General features: G+C 40.1%; 1 protein-coding gene across 7 annotated transcripts in view; it reads left to right on the forward strand.

Annotated features, from left to right (window-relative positions):
• CHD5 (chromodomain helicase DNA binding protein 5) overlaps nt 1–18,366 on the forward strand; it is a 241,244-nt gene that overhangs the window by 192,501 nt on the left and 30,377 nt on the right. For all 7 annotated transcript variants that reach the window (XM_044282149.1, XM_044282152.1, XM_044282154.1 and 4 more), the window contains 3 exons: nt 7,924–8,070; nt 13,873–13,981; nt 16,063–16,195. In XM_044282149.1, coding sequence (XP_044138084.1) covers nt 7,924–8,070; nt 13,873–13,981; nt 16,063–16,195 — 389 coding nt within the window. The remainder of the gene's footprint in view (nt 1–7,923; nt 8,071–13,872; nt 13,982–16,062; nt 16,196–18,366) is intronic.

Genomic DNA, 18,366 nt, shown 5'->3' on the forward strand with positions numbered 1-18,366 from the left:
TTTTTCTAAAAATTTTTTCTTCATCATAACAGCCTCATCCTCAAATTCTATCTGGTTAGTGCAGTTTCTTTTTATTCTACGAAACTGTCCTGTAGGTATGTTCAATAACCAAGAAGGCAAATGGCAACTAGAAAAGAGGATGAAGCTGTTCTTAGCTACTTCTTTCTGAAAAGTAGTACACACATAGCGGTCATTCTGGGTAGTAATCCGAATATCCAGGAATTCAGTATATTCCTGATTCGTATTGGAGGAGAATTTAAGATTGTAATCGTTTTCATTGATGTCTTCCAAGAAGGTGTGGAGGCTAGATGCATCTCCCTGCCAGACAAAAATAATATCATCAATGTAACGCTGCCAGAGCACCAGGTCCGACCCCAGCCTGGGTAAAATGGTCTCCTGCTCCCACTGTGCCATAAATAGATTGGCATAGCTGGGGGCGAACCTGGTGCCCATGGCAGTGCCACGAGTCTGGAGGTAATAAGCCCCTTCAAAAAAGAAATAATTATGTGTTAAAATATATCTCACACCTTCTGCCAGGAATTCTATTTGTCTCTCTCCAAGATTGCCATAATTCCTCAGTTGTGATTTCATATTTTTTATGCCTTGTTCATGGTCAATGACGGTATATAGCGATTGAACATCCAATGTCCCTATAAGCCAGTGAGGCTCCACCTTCAGATTTTCCAATATCTGGACAATCTGTGTGGTGTCTTTGAGATAAGATGGAGTATTTTTCACTGTAGGCTGTATAAGTTGATCTATATATTTGGACAAATTGGATGACAAAGACTCTATACCCGAAATTATTGGGCGACCTGGTGGTTCCGACATACTTTTATGTATCTTGGGAAGACAATAAAACACAGGCAATCTCTGTTGTGTTCCCAAGATAAAATCTGATTCTTGTTTAGAGAGTAATCCTTCCTCAAATCCTCCATCACAATATTGGTTTAATAATTCTGAAAATTCTTCTATTGGATCCTTCCTCAGCATCTTATATGTTGTTATATCCGCAAGCTGTCTCAAGCATTCCGCATTATATTTTGTAGTATCGAGAAGCACAATAGCTCCTCCTTTATCGGCAGGACGGATAGTGAGGTTATTAATTTTTTGCAGTTCTTTAATAGCTTTAACCTCCTGTGAGGTCAAGTTATTTCTCCTCAACTGTTTGTCAGATATTTTCCTCAAGTCTGTTTCTATATTTTTTCTAAAAGTCGCTATCTCTATTCCAATTTCTTGTCTAGGGAATTTTTTTGATTTAGGTTTCAAGGTTGTATGTTGGATCTCACCATCCACACATTCATCTGAGTTTGCTAATATTGGATTTTTCAAAAAGTATTTTTTCAAACACAGTTTCCTCACAAATTTTTCTATGCCCACATAAGTATCGAATTTATTCAGTTTCGCCCAGATCCTTTGGGTCCATTTCAAGTTTACCAAAGTTTACCAAAGAGCCCTTGGGAGGATAAATAGCCGGCAAGTTAGTCAGACCCAAATTAGCCACTGAGGAAGAAGGCAGGTAGCCTTTGAAACGCGTCTGGCAAGGAGCAATTGGATCTGACAACTCACCGGCAACAACTTTGTACGGTATTGGATTGAAAGCGCTTTCTAAAAAGACTATTATCATCGATCCAAAGAGGCAGAATATCCATCTACCTCAAGCAAAGACATTGGACGTGGATCTGCAGCCTGACACAGCCAGCATTTCTGCTCACAGCCGGGTGGATACAGCATCGTTAACAGCTAATTCAGCTGTGTTATCCAAAGGCAAGTCCTGTTTGCTTCTACACTACGTGGGACGCCACGGTGGGAATAGGACGATATGTGAGTAAGAGCCATACAGCTCCATAACATTGCTGGATATATGTATATTGCTGCCCAAACATCTTGATTTGCTGTTTGAATATTGCGCAACATTGCTGGACATATTTATAACATTGCTCAAGTATCCTGCTGCTTATATTGCGGTTGTTCAAACATACAGCCTATTCAGGCAGATATCTGCTCAGACTGAATATATTTGTGGACAATTGTACGGACCAAACCAGGATTTTAGGCCACATGTTCTATTACTAAAGAAACACTGCGGCATCAGTGGTATACAGCCACTTTATTGACTCTTCAGAAATATATTTATATATTTATCTATACACATTATTTCACTTATTGTTTTATAATTATATATTTCTGATCCAGTGGATTTTATGTAGCAGTTTATGCTGCATTTTACCCATTGGTCATTATTAGTCACTGTGCACTTATTATTCATCTATTTATTCACTCACTGATTTATTTATTTATTTTCTGGAGATATATTTGCTGTAAACCACTGCTGTAGATAATAGAAGACAAAAGTACTGTGTTACATCTACTAATGTTAGACTGGACCTATTAACACTGGATTGGACATTTGGATCTTTTATTAGCTATAACAGTGGACAGTTGTAATATTTATTTTATCAATTTTATAAGTTTTACTATTTTATGCTGATTTCGGGAAATTAGTTCTATTTAGGGAACATTATTATTGTGTATTGCTCATATAAATTTGTTCAATTTATCGCTATTAATAAACTAATATTTGAGTCGCTTTGCCTACCTTGTGATCTAGATATATGAGTGCCCATTTTACTTCTTTTTAATATTATTGTTCTTGGTGATTGGGTACAACATCTATTTTGGTGCACCTTGCCATCCCAAACCAGAGGTGAGCCGTCCTTTATCCCTTTATTACTAATTCATATACGTACCCACTGAGGTCAGAGCTCCCCCTGGTTAAGGATGGATATCTGGAATCATATGGAAAGCAAGCGACTCAAAGTAGAAACATATAGGTTTGAAGATTCAACTACTCATGAGAATGCCACTGGAGGAGAGAAGTCTATAGAAGAGATATTCAGGGAACTTGAACCACTGTTGTTGAAACAACTTAGACAACAGTGGGAAATCAAGTCGCTGAAACTATGTATTGAGGATAAGAAAATCCCTAAAGGGCTATTGATATCTAAGATCCCTGCACAGGACCTCTGTAATGATGAATTTAATAAGGAGTGGGAAGCATTACTTTTTTCCCAGTCAATAAAATTAATTCAACTTATCATAAAAAGAAGAAGTAAACTATTGGAAGAATTGACTGAGAGAATAAATGAAATAAAAATTTCTGTTGAAAAATTACCAGCCAATGAAGAATTGGCTGTATGGCAGGCACGTATATGCAGGAGCCTAGACAAAATGGAATCAGAAATAATATATAAAAAAACAAAAAAATATAAATTTAATGCCAAACCAATGGAGGGTTATCAACATAGAAACAATTCACAAGAGGGTGATCTAAATACTAGACCCCTGGGCCATCTTAATGATGCTATACATCCCCCTAGGTATAATATACCGGTGAATAATAGATTTGAGGCACTAAATGAAAACCATTTTTTAGACAGAACCCCACCCCACCACAAGACAAGAATCAGACAGAGATCACAGACACCAGTCAATACATATGTTCAATATCAACAGACAGACACAAATCACAACATGAGAACCAGACACAGATCGAGATCACCAAGAAGAGAACAACCACACTCATACAATCTGAGGACCAGGCTCAATCATCAAATAGACGATTACGAGCCACAACAGAGGACCCGTCCCCCTCAGAATTACAGACAGCAACACATACCCAAGCATCTGAGAGAAGGAACCAACAGATACTCACAGAACCTAGACCCAAAAGAAAGATACGAAGATCCCAAAGAAAAAAGAGGGGCTCACAACAGACACAGATAAATAATTCAGACGCTGTAGTGAACCTCAGTTCGGTCGTCTTGACTGATTCTCAGACAAGACTGCTAAACAGGGGTCTTAAATTCGCACCTACAGCGAAACTGAATAAATTCGATACTTATGTGGGCATAGAAAAATTTGTGAGGAAACTGTGTTTGAAAAAATACTTTTTGAAAAATCCAATATTAGCAAACTCAGATGAATGTGTGGATGGTGAGATCCAACATACAACCTTGAAACCTAAATCAAAAAAATTCCCTAGACAAGAAATTGGAATAGAGATAGCGACTTTTAGAAAAAATATAGAAACAGACTTGAGGAAAATATCTGACAAACAGTTGAGGAGAAATAACTTGACCTCACAGGAGGTTAAAGCTATTAAAGAACTGCAAAAAATTAATAACCTCACTATCCGTCCTGCCGATAAAGGAGGAGCTATTGTGCTTCTCGATACTACAAAATATAATGCGGAATGCTTGAGACAGCTTGCGGATATAACAACATATAAGATGCTGAGGAAGGATCCAATAGAAGAATTTTCAGAATTATTAAACCAATATTGTGATGGAGGATTTGAGGAAGGATTACTCTCTAAACAAGAATCAGATTTTATCTTGGGAACACAACAGAGATTGCCTGTGTTTTATTGTCTTCCCAAGATACATAAAAGTATGTCGGAACCACCAGGTCGCCCAATAATTTCGGGTATAGAGTCTTTGTCATCCAATTTGTCCAAATATATAGATCAACTTATACAGCCTACAGTGAAAAATACTCCATCTTATCTCAAAGACACCACACAGATTGTCCAGATATTGGAAAATCTGAAGGTGGAGCCTCACTGGCTTATAGGGACATTGGATGTTCAATCGCTATATACCGTCATTGACCATGAACAAGGCATAAAAAATATGAAATCACAACTGAGGAATTATGGCAATCTTGGAGAGAGACAAATAGAATTCCTGGCAGAAGGTGTGAGATATATTTTAACACATAATTATTTCTTTTTTGAAGGGGCTTATTACCTCCAGACTCGTGGCACTGCCATGGGCACCAGGTTCGCCCCCAGCTATGCCAATCTATTTATGGCACAGTGGGAGCAGGAGACCATTTTACCCAGGCTGGGGTCGGACCTGGTGCTCTGGCAGCGTTACATTGATGATATTATTTTTGTCTGGCAGGGAGATGCATCTAGCCTCCACACCTTCTTGGAAGACATCAATGAAAACGATTACAATCTTAAATTCTCCTCCAATACGAATCAGGAATATACTGAATTCCTGGATATTCGGATTACTACCCAGAATGACCGCTATGTGTGTACTACTTTTCAGAAAGAAGTAGCTAAGAACAGCTTCATCCTCTTTTCTAGTTGCCATTTGCCTTCTTGGTTATTGAACATACCTACAGGACAGTTTCGTAGAATAAAAAGAAACTGCACTAACCAGATAGAATTTGAGGATGAGGCTGTTATGATGAAGAAAAAATTTTTAGAAAAAGAATATCCAGAGACAGTTGTCGAGAAAGCACTATGTAAGGTTAGAAAAATGGATAGAAAAATGTTTTTCGAAACCAAACAAAAGAAGGATGATAAACCCGCTGATGATAATAAATTCCGTATAATACTGCCATATAATGCACAACACAAAAAAATAGAACAAAGCATCAAAAATAATTGGCATCTTATTCAGAACGACAAAACCATAGGCCCCTTAATCCCACCTTTTCCAGAGATAGTGTATACAAAGGCCCCTAATCTGGGTATAAAAATAGCACCATCTATTAAAAATCAGACAAGGGAAACTGGATCTGGAAATAAATGGTTAAAAATGAGTGGGTTTTATAGATGTGGTCGTTGTATAAATTGCAGGAATACGTCCTTTCCAAAAAGAACTACGCGAGTGACTTCAACACAGAACAATTTTTCAGTAGAGATAAAGGATCTTCTCACTTGCAATAGTTCAAATGTAATTTATATTATTGAATGCCCATGTGCTAAACAATATATTGGCAGGACCAAAAGATCCCTAAAAGTTAGGATTACGGAACATATAAATAATATCAAGAAAGGGTACGAAAAACATGTACTATCAAAACATTTCAAATTGATGCACAACCAAGATCCCAAGTCTTTAACTTTTGCAGCTTTTGAACAAATAGAACGCCATTGGAGGGGAGGGAACCATATTGCCCGGATGTCTAGGGCTGAGTCCAGGAAGATTTTCGAATTTGGCAGTTTGGCCCCAGCTGGACTAAATGCCGAATTTGAAATTTTCGGGTTTTTGTGATGGGTCGGGTGTCTTTGGCCCATGGGGAGTACTAGTCGGGCTGTTTAGCAGCACTATGACCCCCCCTGTGCTCGGGATCCCCGACCCCAATCCACATATACCATCATCCCATGTACTCCGCCCGAACCATTTCGGGTAATGAGCCCCATGAAATATTGTTGATGGAACTGTATCTAACATGAAAATATATATGAGTTCCCTACGGAATACAATACCCGACAATCTTTTACAAATATATTTTTTATATTTTTACATTTTTACATCTTAGACCCTATACAGAAATTCCCTATTATTTAATACATTTTTAATATAAGATTATTAAAGATTTAGAAGTTGTATATTTATTGTATTTTATTTTTGTTTGATATGGAATGTTATTATTTATATTGGTCCTAACTGTAACTAGCTATTGTACAATTTGCTATGTATAATGATTCTGGTTGGTTTAGGAATATACAAAATAGAAAAGCGCATGTGCGCATAAAAACCACAGATTTAACGCAGGATTATCGCACATAAAAAATCGCATGTGCGCAAAAAAAAAAAAAAAAAAAAAAAAAAAAAAAAAAAAAAAAAAAAAACGCAGGATTATCGCACATAAAAAAATCGCATGTGCGCAAAAATACCGCGAATTTTCACAGGATTATCGCAATATAAGGTAATTGGATCCAGATCCTTTGGGTCCATTTCAAGTTTACCAAAGAGCCCTTGGGAGGATAAATAGCCGGCAAGTTAGTCAGACCCAAATTAGCCACTGAGGAAGAAGGCAGGTAGCCTTTGAAACGCGTCTGGCAAGGAGCAATTGGATCTGACAACTCACCGGCAACAACTTTGTACGGTATTGGATTGAAAGCGCTTTCTAAAAAGACTATTATCATCGATCCAAAGAGGCAGAATATCCATCTACCTCAAGCAAAGACATTGGACGTGGATCTGCAGCCTGACACAGCCAGCATTTCTGCTCACAGCCGGGTGGATACAGCATCGTTAACAGCTAATTCAGCTGTGTTATCCAAAGGCAAGTCCTGTTTGCTTCTACACTACGTGGGACGCCACGGTGGGAATAGGACGATATGTGAGTAAGAGCCATACAGCTCCATAACATTGCTGGATATATGTATATTGCTGCCCAAACATCTTGATTTGCTGTTTGAATATTGCGCAACATTGCTGGACATATTTATAACATTGCTCAAGTATCCTGCTGCTTATATTGCGGTTGTCCAAACATACAGCCTATTCAGGCAGATATCTGCTCAGACTGAATATATTTGTGGACAATTGTACGGACCAAACCAGGATTTTAGGCCACATGTTCTATTACTAAAGAAACACTGCGGCATCAGTGGTATACAGCCACTTTATTGACTCTTCAGAAATATATTTATATATTTATCTATACACATTATTTCACTTATTGTTTTATAATTATATATTTCTGATCCAGTGGATTTTATGTAGCAGTTTATGCTGCATTTTACCCATTGGTCATTATTAGTCACTGTGCACTTATTATTCATCTATTTATTCACTCACTGATTTATTTATTTATTTTCTGGAGATATATTTGCTGTAAACCACTGCTGTAGATAATAGAAGACAAAAGTACTGTGTTACATCTACTAATGTTAGACTGGACCTATTAACACTGGATTGGACATTTGGATCTTTTATTAGCTATAACAGTGGACAGTTGTAATATTTATTTTATCAATTTTATAAGTTTTACTATTTTATGCTGATTTCGGGAAATTAGTTCTATTTAGGGAACATTATTATTGTGTATTGCTCTTATTATTTCAAAGTTAGCTTTTTTTCAAGATTCTTATATGTTTGTCTTTTTTTGTAGAGGAGGAGAGTAAACTAGACGACAAGGAGGAAATTGTGAATCGACAGAATGGAGACAACTGTATAAAACAAGAAGAAGAAGAAGGAAAACAAGAAGATAGTGGAAAATTTAAATTTATGTTTAATATTGCTGATGGTGGTTTTACAGGTATTATCAGGGGCGTAACTAGAAACATCATAGCAAATTATTTTACTTATCCCAACCCATCAACTTAGTGCCTCCACAGTAGTTATGGCCGCTTAGTGCCCTAAAGCCTCTTTCACACAAGCGTGTCCGGATAAGGTCCGGATGCGTCCCGGTGTATTGCGGCAAACCCGTGCGAGTAGGTACCCATTAACATGGTTATAAGGGAAAATAATAGCATTCTGAATACAGAATGCATAGTACAATAGGGCTGGAGGGGTTAAAAAAATAATAATAATAATTGAACTCCCCTTAATCCACTTGTTTGCGCAGCCGGCATCTATTCTGTTTTCTTCTTTGAGGAATAGGACCTTTGATGACGTCACTGCGCTCATCACATGGTCCATCACATGATCTTTTACCATGGTGATGGATCATATGACGGACCATGTGATGATCGCAGTGACGTCATCAAAGTTCCTTTTCCTCTACACAACAAAGAAGAAGACAGAAGGAGATGCCGGGCTGTGCGATCAAGTGGATTAAGGTGAGTTAAATTATTTTTTATCTTTTTTAACCCCTCCAGCCCTATTGTACTATGCATTATGTATTAAGAATACTATTATTTTCCCTTATAACCATGTTATAAGGGAAAATAATAATGATCGGGTCTCCATCTCGATCGTCTCCTAGCAACCGTGCGTGAAAATCGCACCGCATCCGCACTTGCTTGCGGATAGCCCTATTCAATTCTATGGGGCCTGGGTTGCGTGAAAAACACACAATGTAGAGCATGCTGCGATTTTCACGCAACGCACAAGTGATGCGTTAAAATCACCGCTCATGTGCACAGCCCCATAGAAATGAATGGGTCCGGATTCAGTGCGGGTGCAATGCGCTCACTTCACGCATTGCACCCGCGCGGAAAACTCGCCCGTGTGAAAGGGGCCTAAGATGTATTAGTTATGCCCCTTAGGGACCTCACATAGTTATGCCCTCTTAGCGCCCTCACGCAGTAGTTATGCCCCCTTATATTCACCACACAGTAGTGCTCCCCCTTTATGGCCATTTTTTGGCACTGATTTTGGAGCATTTAGGTCTCAAAATCAGCTCCAAAAAAGACCTCAAAACGGCCTCCCATTTATTTCAATGAGAAGCAGCACCTGCTTTTTTTTTTTTACACGTTAAAAAAATGCATGTTAAAAAGAAGTAGCATGCCCTACTTTGGGGCAGAGTCAGCGCTGAATCTCCTGTTGAAATTAATGAAAACATTCAAAACCTTAAGCTGCGAATGCATTTTTGTATTGAAGTGACCTACCATTGGCTAAAAAAAGATGTTTTAAAAAACAAACACACTGAAAAAACCAAAACTGATTCCGCACTGATATTTAAAGAGTGTTTTTCAAAATCAGATGTGTGAACCTGCCCTTAGTCCAGGGCCCTTAGTTACAGACACAAAGAGCCAAAAAAAAAACCACGTATGACTACCAGGAGCCACAAGCTATACTTTTACACACGAGTCACCGTATTTTTCGCCCTACAAGATGCACATAGGTTTTAACCAAGAAAAATAAGAGAAAAAAAAAGATTTTTCATCTGATCTGAGGTCTGGTAAAAATATTTTTTTCTTATTTTTCATTAGCAGAGAAAAAAATAAAAAATATATTTTTCATCAGACCTCAGATCCCCAATCCTCATATTACCTAAAATAAGATCCCCAAACCTCATCAGACCTCCAAATAAGACCCCCAATGCTCAGATCAGACAACACAAATCAGACTCCCAGTGTCAGACCCTCAGTGCTCAGACCTGACCAACCCACGCTCAGACCTGACCAACCCACGATCAGATCAGGACCTGCCCCCCCATGCTCAGGTAAAACCCCCATTGCCCAGATCAGGACCTCCAATGCTCAGATCAGAACCTCCTATGCTCAGATCTGACGCCCATTGCCCAGATCAGGACTCCCCCTTCATGCTCAGATCAGACCCCCTTGCTCAATTCTATATTTTAAAAAAAAAATCTCTTCCCTCTCCTTATCAGGCACTGGGCACCTGCTACTTTGCAGGTCTGACACGCTCTCCACTGTGACCTGATGAGCACAACATAATGCATGTCTCCACATACTACGTTCTCACACTGTGTGAATCAGGACGTAGTGGAGAGTGAGCTGGAGCTGCAAAGTAGCAACAGTGCCCGATCAGGAAAAGAGATCTGAGCATAGGGTGAGAGTGAGCCGCCTGACTGCTTCCTGCTCCACAGCTAGAGCCGTACTTGAAGAAGCAAAGAGCCGCATGCGGCTCAAGAGCCACAGGTTGGCCACCCCTGCCTTAGTCTATTCCTTAAAGGCTATGTACACCTTTGGAGGCAATTTTTTAAAATAATTTAATGTTACTCATTTTTGGCTAAAAATGATATAAAAAATGTTTTGTTTTTTTTAGCTGTTCTGTCACAAAAGGTTAACTGTTTTTCAAGCTGTGTGACTGGTACTTTCACTTTGACTTTGTGCGGTCATCTAATAAACCTCTAAACTACTGAGAGGTCATAAACACTTATTTAAGCCACATTCTTAGGCCTCATGCACACGGCCGTTGTTCTGGTCCGCATCCGAGCCGCAGTTTTGGCGGCTCGGATGCGAACCCATTCACTTCAATGGGGCCGCATCCGTTGTTGTGCTGTCCGCATCCGTTGCTCCATTCCGTGGCCCCGCTTTGCGGACAAGAATAGACAGTTATATTAAAGGCTGTCCGTGCCGTTCCGCAAATTGCAGAACGCGCAAGGGCGCCATCCGTGGTTTACAGATCCCCGCTTTGCGGACCACAAAACACACCACAGTCGTGTGCATGTAGCCTTATCAGTAAGATAAGAACTGAGCTATAATAAGTGTTTATAATGTCAGAGAGCAGAGATAAGGAGTCCATCAGCTCCTGGCCTAACAGAAAAGACAGAAAATCCAGAGGGTGCTACTAGCGCATGGCAGCTTTGTACAGAAAAAAGGATGGCATAGTAATAAAGACCAATTTAAACAATTATTTTTAGCTCAAAAATACGTTCAATGCAATAATTTTAAAAAATGCCCCCAAAGGTGTACATAGCCTCTAATGTCCTCACACAGTAGAGCTCCCTTACATTAGTTAAGCCCCTGTGATGTACAATAAAAATAAAATAAAAACTGTAAAACTCACATATGCTCATTTTTTGTGATGAATGGAGCACATCCCGCTCTCCCCAGAAGACACAATTCAGTGAAATAGGGAGGCGCACGGGCCAAGTGCATGCCGGGAAATGATCCTCGGCCCGTACGGTCTTTTACTCAGCCCAGCAGGCGCAATGATATCATTGCATCAAGCTGGTGAATGAGGCTGTCCATAATGGATGACAGGCATGCCAGTGTGCCCACACAGCAATCTTTAGTACTTGTTGAGTACTGGCAGCCTAGGCCTGGACCCCCATGCTACTGGGGTCGGTGGGTGTTATATGTTGTCATCATTGTCCAGTATTACAGGACTCTTATCCTGAATATAGACAACATTATAATACCCACATGGCAGATGTCCAATGGGTTTTGTCTGCTTTGTTTTGGGCCCAGCTCCATTGACATGAGCAGTACTGAGCTACAATACCACACACAACCTGTGGATATGTGTGGCGCTGTTACTATAGCATTTTGGTAGATACAGATGACGTGACGTTCCTGCTGGAACTCTTCTGCCCGGGGTATTAGGAACCAGTATGGATTGTTTGGTACATTATGGTTTAACACCATTTGGAGTCAACGGTGTGTCAGTCACAAGGTTCCTAGTTAAGACTTAGGGCAGATGGTCCAAGATACTTCACAGCATGCAGGTGGGAGAAGTGTCAGAAATGCACAGAGTACATAAGGAGGAGAGTCAGGTTTCAGTTTTTCGGTCATTCTTGCCCTGTTTTACACCCAAATTTCAGTACAACAACACACCTATCAAAAGTAGGCCACGTACTAGCATTAAGGAGGTCATAAAAGAAAGCTCCCCTATATATGGTACCCAAAGCAGACTGCAGACACAGATGTACAAATATATCTTTATTATAGCATTAAACATACATTTTAAACAACACATGAAAAAAGTCACTGACAGTCAAAAAACCACAGGAAGGTGCTTGATTTGGGTCTATTATAGTCCAACGTGAATCTATTGAAAGGGGAATATATGCAAAAGAAAAGACATATTACCATATGGCATTCCCTCTAAACATGAAAAGTCAATACAAATAGGACATGTAAAATACAGCCCCGGATCGGCACCTCCAAAAAAAACACCCGTATTTCAGTGTCTGTTAATTCTTGTTCTGAAGGCCTGAGTGATCAGAGACATACAGTACAGACCAAAAGTTTGGACACACCTTCTCATTCAAAGAGTTTTCTTTATTTTCAAGACTATGAAAATTGTAGATTCACACTGAAGGCATCAAATCTATGAATTAACACATGTGGAATTATATACATAACAAAAAAGTGTGAAACAACTGAAAATATGTCATATTCTAGGTTCTTCAAAGTAGCCACCTTTTGCTTTGATTACTGCTTTGCACACTCTTGATGAGCTTCAAGAGGTAGTCACCTGAAATGGTTTTCACTTTGCAGGTGTGCCCTGTCAGGTTTAATAAGTGGGATTTCTTGCCTTATAAATGGGGTTGGGACCATCAGTTGCGTTGTGGAGAAGTCAGGTGGATACACAGCTGATAGTCCTACTGAATAGACTGTTAGAATTTGTATTATGGCAAGAAAAAAGCAGCTAAGTAAAGAAAAACGAGTGGTCATCGTTACTTTAAGAAATGAAGGTCAGTCAGTCCGAAAAATTGGGAAAACTTTGAAAGTGTCCCCAAGTGCAGTCACAAAAACCATCAAGCGCTACAAAGAAACTGGCTCACAGCGGACCGCCCCAGGAAAGGAAGACCAAGAGTCACCTCTGCTGCGGAGGATAAGTTCATCCGAGTCACCAGCCTCAGAAATCGCAGGTTAACAGCAGCTCAGATTAGAGACCAGGTCAATGCCACACAGAGTTCTAGCAGCAGACACATCTCTAGAACAACTGTTAAGAGGAGACTGTGTGAATCAGGCCTTCATGGTAGAATATCTGCTAGGAAACCACTGCTAAGGACAGGCAACAAGCAGAAGAGACTTGTTTGGGCTAAAGAACACAAGGAATGGACATTAGACCAGTGGAAATCTGTGCTTTGGTCTGATTAGTCCAAATTTGAGATCTTTGGTTCCAACCATCGAGATGATTTGGGGTGAGCTGGACCGCAGAGGTAAGGCAAAAGGGCCAACAAGTGCTAAGCATCTCTGGGAACTCCTTCAAGACTGTTGGAAGACCATTTCAGGTGACTACCTCTTGAAGCTTATCAAGAGAATGTCAAGAGTGTGCAAAGCAGTAATCAAAGCAAAAGGTGGCTACTTTGAAGAACCTAGAATATGACATATTTTCAGTTGTTTCACACTTTTTTGTTATGTATATAATTCCACATGTGTTTATTCATAGTTTTGATGCCTTCAGTGTGAATCTACAATTTTCATAGTTATGAAAATAAAGAAAACTCTTTGACTGAGAAGGTGTGTCCAAACTTTTGGTCTGTACTGTACCTATTGCTAGAGACATGCTGTCTGACAGCTTCAGAATATCCAGTGACTCAGCTAGCATCGACAACTCCCTCCTGGATTTTATTTTGCCTTCCTCTGGACTTGTATGCTTCCTCTGGACTTGCATGCTTCCTCTGGACTTGTATGCGTGTGCTATGTTTTATAATGGTGTGTATAGAATTTTGTTCTTTGTGTTTTATCTGTTTTAGAGCTTCACACATTATGGCAAAATGAAGAAAGAGCTGCCGTTTCTTCGGGCAAAATCTATGACATATGGCACAGGCGACATGATTACTGGTTACTAGCCGGAATTGTGACGTATCCTTATCTGTAACGTTCATTCATTTAAAAAAACTAATAATAATTTAAATAGAAGGAACAACTTTTTTACTCAGATTTCTAAACCCGCCAGAGTAAGATATTGCATGCAAACTTGGACAAAAACCTAAAAACCAAAAACAAAAGCACATTATTTAGTGAAAACACACACTGAAGATTAATGAGAACCTGGGACATGCTTCCCGTACATTACTGATGAACCCATTATTCTGCCCACTAATTGAACCCTCAAAAGGGTTATTTAAATCACATTTTAAAAAAAAAATGATTTTTTGTTTTTTTGTCTTTGATATTTTTAATTTTCCATTAATCCAAAATCCGTCCCAAGATCATGTTCAGAAAAAAGAAGAAAAAAAATCTGTAATCAGAAAATAAAAACAGATTAGAAAAACAGGATATGTGTTGCTATCTGGTTTTCACTGGCAGATAACATTTTTGGTGACACATTTGCTTTAGGCCTCATGCACACGGCAAACAGGGAGTCCGCAATATACGGGCACTGCATCACGGATGCGGACCCATTCCCTTGAATGGGTTGGCAATCTGGAAGGTCTGGTGCGGAACGAAGGCACGGAACCCCAAGGAAGCACTACGGACGGATCACGGACCCATTCAATGTGTCTTGATCCATCTGCGGAATTTCCACAGTGTTGCCAATGCATTCCCAATGCACAGAACAGCCGGGCAACAGCTGTGTGCATGAGGCCTTAAGCAGTACAAGAGAATTAAACAAGTGATCAAAAAATCTCCTATTAAAAGTCCCCTTGTGGGGCTGTTAAATGATTTTTTAAAAAGTGGATTTTTTTTATTAAATAAAAAGTTCACATTAAAAGTAAAAAAATAAATAAATAAAAAGATAACATAAATACTCAGTGGCAGTATTGCTCTTATTTTCCCATCCTCCCAAGAAAGATCTAATAAATGCGGTAAACAATGCAGTGGGTGCTTGGGGGAGGGGTTAGGATCAGAAATACGACTATATTAGGTTTTCTGGCACAAATTGCTGTTTTAGGCATAGAAAACAGTCTATATTTAAGTGAGCAAGGAAGCTGGCGTACATTTAGACCATCGGAAAATGCACCAAAGTCATGTAGAGGCCGGCACCTATACATAACTTCGGCGGATATACCGCCAGCGCATGGGCTTATTAAGACTGGTGTCTAAAACGCTGGTCTAAGGGTACTTTTACACTAGCGTTAAAGTTTTCCGGTATTGAGATCTGTCATAGGGGCTCAATACCAGAAAAAAAATCTTCAGTTTTGTCCCCATTCGTTGTCAATAGGGACAAAACTGAACTGAACAGAACGCAATGTACCAAAATGCATTCCGTTCCGTTTAGTTGCGTTCCCAGACCGGAGAGAAAACCGCAACATGTTGTATTTTGCTTTCCGTCCTGGGAAAACTGATCTGTCATGACCCCCAATGCAAGTCAATGGGGACGGATCCGTTTTCTCCGACACAATAGAAAATGGATCCGTTTTGGCTATGTTAAAGAAATGTTAAAGATAATACAACCGGATCTGTTCATAACGGATACAGATGGTTGTATTATCAGTAATGGAAGCGTTACGTAAAACGCTAGTGTGAAAGTAGCCTCAAATAAATGACCCTAAGGAGTAGCCGGCATCATGGATGGCTCAGCAGGAACACATGGCTGCGTCCACCACAGCAGAGTAGGACACTTTGTATAGTTGATATGCTTCTTGCACCCCGGTCTGGGGCACGGTAACTAGCAGCGCAGTCTCTTCGCGTGAACGTTCCAGGGGGACTACACCACTCAGAGGCAATGATTATGACCTTTCCAGCATTGTCAGTGTGAACCGTGTTTCTGCTGGTGCACTAATTCCAGATTTCTGTGCTTCACGTGTCGCCCGCCATGTGTGCACAAGCTGCTCTTTATTTCGTGCTAATGAAAGGTTATGGCGCCCCGGGAGGTGACGCCTATTTATACATTGCTTTCTCCTCCTAATGAGCCCTGTCTTTGTATTCAGATTCTCTACCACATACCCTGCTAATGATCCATCCCAAGTCTCTGTTCCTTAATTTGTAACCCCCCACAGACACGGCTATGCTCGCTGGCAGGATATCCAAAATGACCCTCGCTACTTAATTCTAAATGAGCCTTTTAAATCCGAGATCCACAAGGGAAACTACCTGGAAATGAAGAACAAATTCCTCGCTCGGAGATTTAAGGTATTTGTAATGACATAGATACTCATTAGATGGTTTATGCTTTTGCTTTGTAACCGATGGAAGATATTAAATAGTGATTTGCAGTCAGATGTGCAGAGCGGAGTTTGTCGTTTGGCACTAATATTACTATAACAACGGATACAAATACCAATAGTTGAATATGTGTGTCACTAAACAGATAACCCAAAATAATAATACACACAAATAGTATAAACTCAATCTTTATTGTTTAAAAAGTAAAATTAGATACATATTACAGCAAAAATGCATATAGTGGTAGCAGCGCAGGAAAATACTGCGACAAGTATAAGACCACGATCTCTCCAACACCAATAACTCCTATGGTTCGTTTTGCACAGTCAAATGGGAGATTACAAACCAAAATCTTAATACAAATGTTGTGTACCAACCACATATAAGAGTATAAGCTCACATATCTCATACCTTGACCTCATGCCATAACATCTCATCATAACCATTTAAATATCATTGCATGTTAACTAGACATGGAGTCTCCAAAGGCATACTCCAAGTGCACCTTTAAATGTGTAAACCTAGATGCAAAAGTGGATAATGGACGATGATAGGCATGAACCAAGCAAATACTGACCTGGAATGGAGAGGGGATGATGGCACCAACCAGATGCGCGTTTCGCCTCGCTTTTTCAGGGGGCATCATCCCCTCTCAATTCCGGGTCAGTATTATCATTGTCCATCATCCACTTTTGCATCTAGGTTTACACATTTATGGTGCACTTGGAGGATGCCTTTGGAGACTCCATGTCTAGTTAACATGCAATGATATTTAAATGGGTATGATGAGATGTTATGGCATGAGGTCAAGGTATGAGATATGTGAGCTTATACTCTTATATGTGGTTGGTACACAACATTTGTATTAAGATTTTGGTTTGTAATCTCCCATTTGACTGTGCAAAACGAACCATAGGAGTTATTGGTGTTGGAGGGAAGATGGTCTTATACTTGTCTCAGTATAATGCATTTTTGCTGTAATATGTATCTAATTTTTCTTTTTAAACAATAAAGATTGAGTTTATACTATTTGTGTGTATTATTATTATTTTTGGTTATCCAACTAATATTACTATGTGCCACTCTTGCTGTTGCTGCTTAGCTCCATTCAAGTGAATTGGGCTGATCCTATGGATAAGAGTAGTGCAAATCCTAGAAGAAAGCGGCCATGTTCTTCTCATCTTATTCACTACCTGTCACAACCAGACAGCTGAGAAGCTCTGACAGAAGCCTTTCAGAACCTCCTCCTTGAGTTTTCTTTGTTGTAGTGTTCAGTTCCTCATCTCGTTAGCCTCTCTCAGCTGTCATGTAGTTGGACTAATTGCTTCCCTTTAAATTCCTCCCCATAATGCATTACTGGGCGGCTTATACTTCTTCCTGGAGTGTGTGTGCATGCTGATCCTATTTCCCAGTCTGCTACTAAGTTAAGTGCTGTACATTTATCTGTTATTTTCTGTTTGCTGGATCCCAGGTGACCCTGACTCCCTCCGTGTCTGGTGTAGGGAGCCGGTGGTCGTGTCCCCTCACTATTGTAGGGTGTTCAGGTGTTATATAGTCGAGGTACGTGGATATGCAACCATCCACCTCTGGGATTTTTGCATAGGCTGAGCAGCCAGGGAAAGTGCCAGGTTTTGTGCGGGGTCTCCCTTTTGGTTCCTTAGCTTTGGATCCAGTGAGTCATATATGCATGTTGCATTGTCTTGTTTCCTGTACACCTTCCGTGACATTATAAGCTGCCAAAACCGTCTCAAGCATGGATCCGGTTTCACTTTTGGCTGAACGCTTCCAGGGTCTTTCATTGGAGGTAGCTGATCTCCGTAAGACTTTTTCTCAGCTTCAAGTGACCGGTTCAGCTTGCGTTCATGGAGTTTGTTCTGAGCCTAAGATCTCGCTCCCGGATACGTTCTCCGGGGGTAGTGAGAATTTTGTGCGTTTTAGAGAGGCTTGCAAACTCCATTTTCGCCTTCTTCCCCATTCCTCTGGTGATGAGGAACGGAGGGTGGGGATCATTATATCGCTGCTCAGGGGTAACGCTCAGTCTTGGGCCTTTTCGCTGCCAGAGGGGGCACGGCCTCTCCGTTCAGTGGATGAATTATTTTTAGCCCTGGGTCAGATATATGATGATCCGGATCGTATTG

This window comes from Bufo gargarizans, chromosome 2 (assembly GCF_014858855.1).
Source record: "Bufo gargarizans isolate SCDJY-AF-19 chromosome 2, ASM1485885v1, whole genome shotgun sequence".
In the NCBI taxonomy this organism is placed as follows: Eukaryota; Metazoa; Chordata; class Amphibia; order Anura; family Bufonidae; genus Bufo; species Bufo gargarizans.